The sequence below is a fragment of the Micropterus salmoides genome, unplaced genomic scaffold, assembly GCF_014851395.1.
Source record: "Micropterus salmoides isolate LMB-PRFRI ecotype aquatic unplaced genomic scaffold, ASM1485139v1 Ms_hic_scaffold_22, whole genome shotgun sequence".
Lineage (NCBI taxonomy): Eukaryota > Metazoa > Chordata > Actinopteri > Centrarchiformes > Centrarchidae > Micropterus > Micropterus salmoides.
In genome coordinates, this window is record NW_024041373.1 from 2131300 (window position 1) to 2144411 (window position 13112).

A 13112-nucleotide genomic window follows, 5' to 3' on the forward strand; every position below is an offset into this window, starting at 1 on the left:
ATCAGCAGAGCCGGCACCTGCAGCAAAATACACACACACGCACACAAGTGATACAGTACACACATGCACAGACACAGAAATACACAAAAAGTGCATTTGCTGGCACCCAAGTGCATTGTATCTGTACAATAACACATGGAACACTAGTTCGACAAGCAAGCACAATGTACGACAGGCTACACACACTTTCTCTTACACACGCTCAAAGTATAAATACATGCACAGGGTCCATATCTACGGTTAATAGTTCATCAGTATTGTAAATAATTTACTTTGGCTCCCCTTTGTCCCCAGGATGTAACAATCGTTTCCCTGACATCTTTATTGGGTCAATGGGAGGATGACTTTAGCTGCTCAGTTCTCTGTACTATTTTCTCTGCAGTAAGACAAACATAAAGGCTTTATGAACATGCATAGATGCAGGGACATGGTGAATATGTGTGTGTGTGTGTGTAAGGCAGATGTTTACACACTCTTACCATAATAGGGCTGTGTTAATATTTCATTGTATGTTGGTTGGAATCCCCCCCTCCCCAATCATCAGCGAGTTTTACACACACACACACACACACACACAAGCATTGTCTCTGATCTTAGAACACAAAGTTGTAGTAGTGCAGTTGAGGGTTGTCATGACGTTGCACTTCCCTTTTTCACCACTAAATGTCTCTAGTTAGCAAACACAGCACCTGGTGCTGGGGTGCCTGTGAAAGTGAAAAAGAAATCAAGGGAGGAAAGTGTGTGTGTTTGGTAAACTATATACTTTTAAAAAAAATTAATTAAACCTACATTGGTTTAGCCAGTTTTTGACTGCTGTGTGCCCCAAGACTAAACTGAGTGTTGATTTTACATTTAGCTGACGCTTTTATCCAAAGCGACTTACAATTGCTATACATATCAGAGGTCGCACGCACAGGGGTTAAGTGTCTTGCTCAGGCATCTTATCTATGCGCCATGATCACCCCTTTGAGACATTCTGAGACACAGTTCGGTGGCATAAAACAACTCTGGAGTTTCCCTTTAAATAATGATGGGGTTCACAAAGTTTACAAAGATACCAAACACTGTTTATCAGGCTGAACTATGTGTGTACAATTATGCCCAAGACATTTGGAAGTCTAGAGTGTTGATTTACGCAGTAAGCAGCCATATAAAACACAAAGTGTTTTATAGCTTTAATGAAGCACTGGAAATGGCAGAAAAATGCTGTATATGTCTGAGTAGGAGAAGAAACTGTTTTCTAACTTTAAAGCTATGGTTGTAGAAGTCAAAGCATTTAACATAAAAAATATATAAAACAATTTGAGGGTTTGTGGTGATTCTTAAAGTCACATCACTTTCAAATAGACATCATTCTGGTCCTTTGTTACTTTTACATTACACTGATGAAAGATACAGACGTCTCTGTCTCGCGCAAAGAAAGTGTATTTGTGTTGTGTTGCATGTATGCGTACCTGTCTTTCATCTCTGTGTGCTTGACAGCGCTGCTCACCCAAGGGTGTCTGCACTACAGAGCCTGCTTGTACGTGCAGGTGACCGCCATACAGTGAGAGTGCATTATGTTTCTGTGTGCGTGCGTCTGCTTTTGTAAGGGAGTTTACAGCAACAAGCCAGAGAGAGATGGCACCCTTAAGACCAGTCAATGAGCAATGGACGTGGAGACGGACGCAGCTAGCGAGACTGGCGATCAATAGTAATCATGAGGCGCTGTGGCGTTAACAGCAGATGACACATTGCTCAGGCTCTTCTACTGCGCTGCACCCCGTCAGAAAACAACACAAAGCCATAATTCCTTGTAGGCTTAGATCAATAGATATACATTTACACAAGTATCAGGCGCATAGTAAGATTATTTGTGAGGTATTTTTCGATAGCTCTTTCCTGTCAAGGTGCAAGACTAACTTTTTCAAAAAAGGAAGTTGTACATGATAGGCGTGATCGTTCTTTGAGGCATTTTGACCCAGAGAAAAGTATTTCGTGTGCCTCCGTGACGCTTGGAACAAATCTATGCAAGCGTGACACAGACTTGTCTCTGAGCTCATAAACACCTCCCCCAGGGCAAGCTGTGATACACAACTACTACATTAACATGATGGCAAGAGAATTGAACAAACATGTCATGAATGAACATGCTGAGTCTCCAATAAAAAATCCCTAAAGTAATACAGGAGGGGTCTGTGAGGGAGGAGGGAGGAAAGCTGCAGTGACGCTGGATAACAGTCAACAGATGGCATTGAGAAGAGGTTTATGCCAGAAGAGTAAGTGCTAAATCTGAATATATAGACTGCCTGGTTAAATGATTGGTTGGTGTATGGAACTAACCATGACATGTAACATACGCTACTTCATATTATAAATATGACTGACATGCTTGTGTAGTTAGCATAAGCTTCCTTTCATTCTTGGCAGAAGTTTGTCTGTCTTGTACGTCTACTTGTCATTTTTGCTTTCTGAAAAAAATCTGACAGCCTTGTTGGCAGCAGAACACTCAGGTTTCTTTATAGATTTTCTCACAGCACACATTATCTGTGAAACAACGAAAGCGGGACGGATAACAGTGTAGATGGCTTTGTTCTAGCACAAGCATTTTTGACTGTGGGCCACATGCAGAAAAATATCTGTATAAGTCACGAGTCAAGTTCTTTTCTGAAATTTTCGGGCATTCACTCACAATCACCCTGCTTCTCGGTTCTGTCGTGTTTACTCGACTTTGGTAAACGTCTTTATCGACTGCATGTAGGTCAAGTAGCTGTTTAAAATGGCAGCGCCGCTAGTTTTCAAACTAAGAAGTGCAATGACAGGGCTTGGTAGCAGTTTTTCAAGCTGACAGCGAGATCTAGTCTTTAAACTAGGATGAACGAACGTACAGTGCAATTTATTACAAATAGGCTCAAGCCATATTGTAATTTCTTTTAAAAAATCATCGCAGTTGTAGGCCACAAGTCATGTCTGCTAAGGAAAAGGTCTGTTTAACTTCAGTTTCACTCCACATTTCTCCCCCTCATTTTACTTTTATATAACTGTAAATGGAATGTAATATTTTCCATTTGCTTTGTTACCTGCTCTTCACTGATTCATTGTAATAAGTTGTTGCATTCGGTTGTTCCTATTTTAGAAAATTTGAATTACAAAAAAAGACAATGAAATAATGAATATTTGCAGCCCTAAATGTATGATTAGGTAATCAGGATACAGCCAAAAAATCTGCATCCTCTCCATCCACTCTAAAATCATAAAGGCTATATTTATAAAAACCAACATAACATCTATGGTTAACCACATAAGTGGGCTGAAAACACCAGTGGATGAAGTAGCCAGTAATTCTGAATCAGAATTGATCTAAAAACAGCAATCTACCAGTACAGAGCAGTCAAAGTTATTTTTATATATATATATATCTATATATAATGTGTGTGTATGTGTATGTGTATATATATATACATATATATATTATAGCCACATAAAAGCACAAACTATACCCCCTCCCCCTCACAGAAATACAGCCCTGGACATTACAATTAGGCTAGAGAGAGGAGAGGTGTTAGTGAGCATGTGTGTGTGAGAGTGAGAGTTAGAGAGAAAGGAACACACAATACTCTTCTAGTCTCCCGTGAGAGGAGGAATCAAGACTTCAAAAATGGCCCTTTCTGTGAGAAACATTTGGCTTCAGTGCAACAACACACACGCAGCTCTCCACTAGAGCTCAGCCATCACTGCGGATAATGAGCCATGAATATCATTAGCACAACACACCCGGCTGCATGCACCACACACGCTGTATATCGTTACGCTTTTACTTTCAGAAATGTTCTTTGAAAAGCAAGACAGCACACTCATCGCAGTTCGTTCAGTACACGAAAGTAATACATTAGAAAGATGAGATGATCTTAGTGGAAAAAAATACAGCAGCTACTAAGCTTCCATTTTTCATTTTTGGTGAATGTAGAGAGCTGTAATAATTAACAATCCAGCCTTAGAATGTAACATTGGACAGTTATAGTATATTATTATTGTATTATAGTATTATTGTTTTTTTAGGTGTATGTTTTTAGTAGCCTTTACTAAAACCATGTGGGTTAACCACTGCCACCTTACAGAATAGGCCAGTCCGCTACTTCAGACATGGCTGTAGCAATATCAGAACAGAAAGGGTCAAACTATAGCCGCTTTCACACAAAGATCCCATTATAAACACGGAAAAGTATGCCGCATTCGCTCATTCATACTGAACAAAATATTACAGCATATAGCCACAACTGTGTGTGCTTTCACATAGCGATCCGGCTTTCCGGGTTACCTGCAAAATCCACTGAGTCCGCCTGCGCCGCAGCTGCAGGAGCTAATCCGGTCAATTTTTAAAAATAAAAAGACTCTGTGAAGACTCCCGATTGTAAATTAACAGAGACAAAAAAAAACCATTTAACTAAGTAGACTACTTAATCACAGTAGAAGCACAAAAAGCAAGCACTGATGACCAAATCAATAAAATCTAAACATGACAGCGAAATCAGGCAGACAAAAAGCTCTGAAGCACAAAAATCACAAGTCAATTTTGAGACGTTTCCAGTGAAAGTTGACGCTGGACTGAGGACGTAACAAAACCTTGGCGCAGCCGGAATCAGTGGACATCCAGAGTTAGACTGTGGGAAAAAAAGAACGTGACTTGACAACAGCGTTGAAACGTCGTGCCTGTTCCAGCAAATCGCAGCCTGCTTTCATGCTCTGTACCTTACAGTGCAGTGAGCCAGCATATTGGTGTAATAATCCCGGAAAATAAGGCAGTCTGGAAGCATAAACAATAAATATGTAAACATGCAGGAATGAGATGACATTAAACAAGAGCCTGGGTGAATCCAATGTATAAGAGAGAAACCAACACTAACAGTCTTTTTTACATACAGCTGAGCTAGTAAAAATGGGAGCTGTGGTTTTTCTGTTTGCTACTGAATTAATTGTTGTTTAACTTTGCTAAAATCTCAAAGGGGTTCTTTTTTTCCTTATTGATAGTAAATAGTAAATGGCTCTCAAGGTCTTGCTCTTGCTGCTCAGTCACCCATTCAGGCACAGACACACACACCAATGGCAGTGAGCTACCACGCAGGTTGGCCAGTCATCGTATCATTCTTCAAAACGACTGATCAAATAAATCTTATGAGAGACTACACTGAGTTGCAGTACATAAGGTAAGAAGAGGAACAAGAGTTAGCACAGAGGTGATATCAAGAGTTAAGCTTTATGGACCAAATACCAAATAGTGGAAAATGCAATTGTTATAGGCTAGCTGTAGCCACCATGACTGACGCAGGTCAAGAACAAGTCTTTAACAAGTATTTTATCTCAGAGCTATGACAAGACAATAATTGTAATAGGAAAAAGAGTTGTAATACACTGAAATTATTTGGTTTTCCGCTGGGTTTTTTTCTGTCATCAATATTACAGTCCTCAGTATGGTGTATAGAGCGGAGTCTATTAACCTCAGAGCCCTGTCAATCTCAATAAATAAAAGATACACTTTGCCTTTGTGTGACCTCAAAGATCCACAGAAAACCAGTTTAAAAAGTACTTTATTAAAATAAAATAAAAACAGTTAAACTGATCTAGACAACATGCTGATTGGCTACAGTCATACAGGCCTAGATTTATCCCTGCCAACACTTTCACTAACTTTAGTTTGAGTGGAAAAAGCGGGCAGAGTAACTTTGCACTTTTGGACTGCTGTGCCAGGCAAGATTAATCAATCCCCAAGTAATTAAATGAATCCATGTCAAACAGTAATTCAAACCCGGTTTGCTGTCCAGCCTACAGCCAGTGCTACATAAGGCCTCTATTCTGCCAAAACTTTCCTCTTTAGAGCCAGTGATTGTTGTACGGAGCTTTAGCAAGGGAGTGAGACTGCTATGTACAGCACACCAAAGCACTCTCGGACAGCCGTGGCGTTCAAGCCCAGCCAACTATCATCAAAGTGCTGGTTTGGCAGCTGCCCTGAGGGAAGGCAGCCAAGGCCAAGTAAGGTTCTAAACCTGATACAACTACACAAGCAGAGGAAGGTGTTAAAGGCATGTCCGCTGGGAACGCTTCTCCGGCAGTATCATGTCGTATGATTCTGCTCAACTCTTGATTAACCAGGCCACAGGACAATGGAGGAACAGCAATGGAGCAGGCCAATACACAAAACACATGTGTCAAAAACACCAAGAAACATGCCAGATAGGGTGACCAGTCAGGTTTTTCAATTCTTGTCCTCCATCTTCACATTCACCTGTTATTTGTATTGCTACTGCACACATCATGGCAGGAAAATTTGCCAGGGCCAAACATTGATTGTGCCACTGTGGCAGTGGAAAATGTTACATAGCTGTGGGTTGCTTGGGTGCAGCAATGACAGTTGTACTTTCTTGAAGCAATAGTTTGACCTCTTGGGAAATCGCTTCATTCTCTTGAGAGTTATCAGAGTAACTTCCTGGAGTCTCTGCTGGTTGCCTGGCAACTTCACATTGATGACAGGTCTCCAGGAAGTCACTGTGCCTGGCCAAAAAAAAAAAATGTCTGACACAAAACCTCCCATGAAAAATACATGTCTTTTTACACTTTGGTTTTTGTACAGATAAAACAAACGAGATATAACGTGTGAATTAGTGAACTTTAGTAGGTGGATTTTGCTACATTTGGACAAAGCCAGGCTAACTCATTCCCTGTTTCTGGTCTTTGTGCTAAACCAACCTGCTGCTGGCTGTAGCTTCATATTGAACGGACAGTTACAGGAGGGGTTTCGATCTTCTCATCAAACTCTCGGCAAGAATGTGAATAAGCATATGTAATCAATTGATAACAAAGACATTTAGCAAACGTCTGTTTAACAAAACTTGCCAAAAAATGCAGCTGGATAGCTACTGTATTTATTTAAATCTAAAGCTATTATTCAAGGGGCACTTTGGCAACATTACAAATTAGTTTTTGGTCTTTGAAGGTTCGAAATCTGCTTCTACACTGAAAGTGTCGTTCAAAGTTCTTTGAGTTATCCTGAGTGGCAGGGACACTGTTTCAAAAAATGTTTTTCAAATTTAATCCTTTCAAAGCTTTGAGCACCCCCAAACACATTTCCATTAAACTCTATTCTGCTGGAGTTGAGGCACAAATGAGCATTATTAGACTCTCAACCACTGTGGTATTTGGGTGGAAAGTGAAGCTTTTAGCTACAAAGCTAACTTGTGAGAGTCAGACAGAGTGCAATGGTCATGGATGAATGAAAAAGTAAAAAGACAGATGAGTTATTAAAACTTCTACAATACTATTCTTAATGCTAGTGTTTCTTGTTTGAACTTTGATTTTGTTTACCGAATATTGTACTTCAAAAAATAGTTTTGAAAGGTGGTTCTTTGGCTCCACCCATTCAGGATTTTGATCAGCTAATAAGATTATTTTTATGTGTGACAAATATTATATAAATTACATAAATATTAGTGAAACTCTCAGGTATGGATTACTGTTCAGGAGGCAGATTTTAGATGCCTTTAAACAAGCTTCCAGTGAGGTAAAAATATATTAATGAAGTACCTTAAATGTTATCATAGTGAGCGTGTTCTTGGCCTACATGGAGTTTACACATTTTCCCCATGTAGCCAAGTCGAGTCGTTTAGTCCTGGAGACTGGACCCTGTACAAGGCGGTGACTAAAGTATCTTATCTAATGATACATGCCACGTAACATTTTCAATCATTAATACCATTAAAGCTGCTACTACTACCACTGCTACTACTGCTACTGCCACTAATGATACAACTCGTACCACTTTTAATAAAAACAGACACATGGACAGACAGAAATACTGATAGGTACATCCAAACATCCATACATACATACTGTCTCAACCCATTAAGATGGATTGTCTTAAAGGTTGTAGGCAGAGTTATGTTGTCCAAAAAAGAAAAACAAAACACAGCACTCACCACTTTGTCCTCCTGCAGCCCAGTCAGCCATTCATGTATAATGAAAAGAAAGACAGAGAGAATGTGAGCAAGGATGATATCTGAAAGCATGGCAATGACCCTGCAGCCCCACAGTATCTCATAGCATGAGGAAAACAGTGCAATACACAGATTTCTAATAATTTTACAGTTACTGAACATAAAAGAATGAACTTCCACTCCTTAATATCAGATTTAAGTTGATACAAGTTCTTATACATAATCAGCAATAGGAGCCTATATGACTTGACGCCTCCATGGTTAAGGTAAAACTACTTGCTTAAGGCTTCATGGTTAAAAGACACATAACTGTTGGTAGAAGACCGGATGCGAATCATAGTTTTGGGTGTCAAAGTCACACGCTTTGAACTATGAACCATCCAGCCTCAGACATTTTGTTCTGGTATAACAACAGCAGGCTAAAACAACTTTCACAACCGCAAGAGGTCGCGTGGCAAAAAAAGATTAGTGTGAAGAACGCTTCTGCATTGTGGGAAATGTTGCTTTCTTTCTAAGGGTTAAATGAGAACACTGACATGACTTCTCATGTCTGTGTTTTAAGTACGGAGGTTGAGCCAGATGGCGATAAGATCAAACCGGAAGCAGGGGAAAACAGCTAGCCTGTTTCTCTCTAAAGCTCCTTTAAGCAAAGCTAGGCGATTTGGCTCTTGACTCCAGCTCCGCACTTAATGCATAGACATGAGGATGGTATACATTTTCTTGTCTAACTTTCAGAAAGAAAGTGAATGTTTGTATTTGATTAATTGTCAGCTATTTTTGTACTTGGTCAACCAATGATGTCATTTATCACTTAACAACTTTCCAGGCTGTATTATTTAACTTTAAAAATTTTAAATTTTTCTCAGCATTAGTTTTAGCTGTTTCCCCTATCACTGCTCTGCACTGTCTGTGTGTGTGTGTGTGTGTGTGTGTGTGTGTGTGTGTGTGTGTGTGTGTGTGTGTGTGTGTGTGTGTGTGTGTGTGTGTAAAATCAACCTTTCAAAGACCTTCTCCCACTGAATGCAGCTGTCTCCCACCCAACACACCACCCAGGACCCCACAGTTGAACTCTCCCCATGTGAGACAGCAACTAATTAGGATGTACATTTGAGTGTGTGTGTGTGTGTGTGTGTGTGTGTGTGTGTGTGAGGTCATTAAGGTCATTAAATGCCACACTAGTGGTGTAGAGCAGGGAAAGAAGGGGTGGGAGAGGGGACGTCACCTATTTCAGAGGAAGACTCGTCTCCCGATGCCAACACACACACACCTGCACCCAGCTGTGTGTGTATAGGGCACCTCCGGACCCCTGGGAGACAGAGACAGAGTGGGAGACCACCCCCCTTTGTCCACAGCTCAGTCTAATGCCCAATTAACCTTTACCAGCGCCTGGGTCACACACATACACACATGAAGGCATAGATCACATTCACACACATATGGAGGCACACATAAATACACAGTAACACACACAGATCCCATAAACAGTAGAGAACGACCAACATCCAGCAACACCAAAAAATACACATCCAGAGCATACTATACACTCGCTTATACTGTACACACAAAAAGACAGGCACGTATGTGCCATGGCTCATCACCTCCACACTTGTTCCAAAAGCTGAGGCCCTGGTATAGTCTGATTGGACATACAGTAGAACACCAGATGGATCTGACCTGGTGCTGTTTTTTGTTTGAGGTACAAGACTGCTGGAAACAGGACTCAACACGTAATCTTTCCCTTACAAATAATTCATACAAAAGTTGGTTCAGACCACTTGACGTTGACTGTTTACAATTTAGATCAAATATTCTAAATCATTTTTAAACCCGAAAGAGTGACGCCTAAAGGAAAAAGACAAGTAACTAAATATTTGAAAAAATAATCATGTTAGTTAAATAATTTAAGTGTAAAAAGAAAATCTTTGCACTTCTCCTTTTGCCTTTAGTCTGTTAACAATAAATAAATAAAATCAAGCTCATGTTATTTCTTCAACCGCTAAGTTTTCTTTTCTTTTCTTTTCTTTTTCGTTTTTGGTGTCAGCCTAGATTTAATCATTAATCCAAAGTGTCAGTCTCAGTACACAGAAATGTTGGAGGAAAATAGGAAATGCGGCTTGCAGGAAATAGGGAATGTATTAAATGTTTGCTGCAAGTAAGGATCTAAATAAAATGTGAAAAATACATTAAAGATTAAAATAAACATAACCTCATCAACCTATTGGTGAACTGATTAGACGAGAAAGGAAAAGCATGACGCTTAATATTTCTATTTAATTATTTAACAGCTAATATTATTTATTAATGTATTCAGTTAACATTTTACTGTCTTTTGTCTCTTTTGGGGCTCCCTACACTTTTCTCCTTCGTTGGACAAGTCACTACAAATATAATAAAACACTTCTATTCTGATGGGAGTGGCCTCTTCTTAGATGACATCAGCTCACTGAATAGTTTGTTGAGTATAAAAAATAATGTGAATCATATGCTGTGGCATTCACACATGTTGGACAGCTCTCACCAACATCAACAAATCAAATGAGGAAACATCTTTTGGAAAAATGCTGTTCATCCCTCCAAATGTTATTTGAAAAAAATCTCATTTTGTAATATTATTACAGTCATATAGCCATCGCTTTGTGTGCTAATGTTATAATTATTTGTGGTCTTCACAGGATATGTCTGAATCAAAGGAAGAAAATGTTGCCTAATTACGTTGACACACAGTGATCCCCCCCCCCGACCCAACTCTCACCGTGTTGGATCGCAGGGACACTCGCCCCCCACAGCGGGCACAGAACTTGGTCTGGCAGTACGAGCACAGGTTCCCGCAGCCGTCTGCGAACTTGGTCTTGTGGCAGATGCCGCAGGTTGGCGCATCGTCCCGGTGAACGGCCGAGCCCGCCGCCACTGTGGCCTGCCGGATCACCGTCTCCCTGTAGCTGGACAGCTGCTGCTGGATACCTCTGGAAGAAATAACACAGGATGGAAACATGAATAATTTCACATCTTTGAAAGTTTATTGTGTTCCAATTAGTAAAAACCAACAATAAATGCACATTGGAAAAACATAAACAAGATTTATGTGTAACATTTGACACCCATCCCATATGCATAATAAAGACATTGGACGCCAAACACATACTACAGACAGAAGATAATAGTTAAGGTACAGTACGTGCAGCTTTGGGGAGCCAATATGACAAAAACTGCCTTTCTGAAAATTGACACATGTTAACACTTGAATAGGACAGTGCTGTATCCTAACATGTTGACGTAGTTCCGTGGGTTGACACGACAAATTGTCTCGCAGCCATTTTGTGAGCTTGGTGTGTGTTGTCCCTAAGAGTCTACAGACATGCTGGTATCTATGTGAGCCAGGATTTGAGCTAAATGCTATGCTAATTGCTATGTCCAAGCGGGAAGCTTCCGGTCAGAGAACTGAGGCGAATGCGGAAGTCCCTTAAACCTGCATTCTATCAAACGGCCAGCAGGGGGCGACTCTTCTGGTCTCAGTCACTAGTTTCATGTCTTCTTCAATCCATCAGGATGTTCATTTAGTAAATTATGGTCCCATTTAGAGGACAACAGACCATAAAGCAGAGTATGCTTCAGTGCGGGATTATCCGTGATTGACAAGTTATTACCATGGCGACCTGTCAATCAGGCTAGAGTGACTTGTACGCACGGCACTCTCTAAATTTAACCAGCGCTGTTGAAAAAGCTTATTAGGAGTTGGTTGTTCACTTTCTCTGGTGAGTACATTTAGTTTTAAGACTGTTATTCGCTAGACAAAAATGTCAGCCCTGTTAAAATGACAGTTGACATGAATTACAGATGCATAGCTAGCTTCACCGTCTCGTCCAAATGTGGGCTGTTTCTCAATACTTTAAAGCTCGGATTTGGCAAGTTCAGCTCGGGAGTACAAACTCCCAGGGACGGGAGCACACAGTCAGTCATTCAGCAATTTTTAACAGCAGCAGACTTGATTACCCATTAGTGGGCGGGACCTCACATCTCCGAAAACGTCGTAGCAAATTTTCAAATCAGCTCTGTCTTGAGAAATTGACCACACATTTGGAGTTCAAACAACTATTCCCACATAAAAAAACTCTTAAAACTGCATTCCGTGACACAATAACAGTGGTCTTATAACTTAAAGTTGTGAGTTTTCTCCTCCAACATTTCCGCTTTTTTGGCAGCGAAATGCATTCTGGGATATCTGACTATCCGAAGTCCACAAAAGTCACCACCGATGCAGGCTCAGTAAAACGGGCAGAGGGAGAACACACCCGGATATTTGACTGTACTTGGCTAGATGCGGACTTTTGAATTGGAACAGTACTTGGGCTGCGAAGGATGACATTTCACAAGTCCACATGAACACAAGTACAGACAAGAACGCAGATTGAGAAACAGCTATGGTCACGTCCGGTGCCGCTGGTTGCAACAGCTCAACATGGCGGCGCCCGATGCCCGAGGCTTCAAAACAGTCCACAAACTAACGGGTGATGTCACGATGACTACGTCCACTTATACAGTCTATGGCTATGTCCCTATGCTTATATGCTCACTTTTGGCAATGTTAAGTTATTGGTATTTGACAGATAATGGTTACCATGGTTGCAATCTTTTTTTAAGGTGTTAGCATGCTAACATTATCTACTGTAATTAGCATAAAACATAAGTTGATTGCCATGAAGTTTTGTACAAACATGTATGGTTGCCAGATGAATGAATCAAAATAAGTTTGTTTCCAAGGCCACCATGAGGTTGATATTTTTGGTTAGAACTAAAATGTCTTGGCTAACTATTAGTTGGATTGCCACGAAATTTGTTGCAGAAACACAGGTTCCCATTGGATGAACCATAATGACTTTATCCCGTGACTTTTCATCTCAGCGCCACAAGTACCTTAAAGTTCAGGCATTTCTTCCACTTACTTGGTCCAGACTGAAATATTTCAACATGATGGATTTGAACAACATTTTGTACAGACTTCCATAGTTCACAGATGTATCGTAATGACTTTGGTGATTTTACACTCGCACCACCAGCAGGCTTGAAATTTTAGATTCAGACAAAAATATCTCTCTTACAACTTTTAGATGCACTGAATTGGATTACTGTAAGTTTGGCAATCCACTAACT

General features: G+C 40.4%; 1 protein-coding gene across 8 annotated transcripts in view; it reads right to left on the reverse strand.

The window, feature by feature from the left end:
- LOC119917560 (regulating synaptic membrane exocytosis protein 1-like) overlaps positions 1–13112 on the reverse strand; it is a 98862-nt gene that overhangs the window by 58081 nt on the left and 27669 nt on the right. For 7 of the 8 annotated variants that reach the window (XM_038737938.1, XM_038737937.1, XM_038737935.1 and 4 more), the window contains exons 3-4: positions 10717–10927; positions 7947–7958 (exon numbers count right to left, since the gene is read on the reverse strand). In XM_038737938.1, the coding sequence (XP_038593866.1) occupies positions 7947–7958; positions 10717–10927 (223 nt within the window). The remainder of the gene's footprint in view (positions 1–7946; positions 7959–10716; positions 10928–13112) is intronic. The other variant, XM_038737936.1, reaches the window with a different exon arrangement.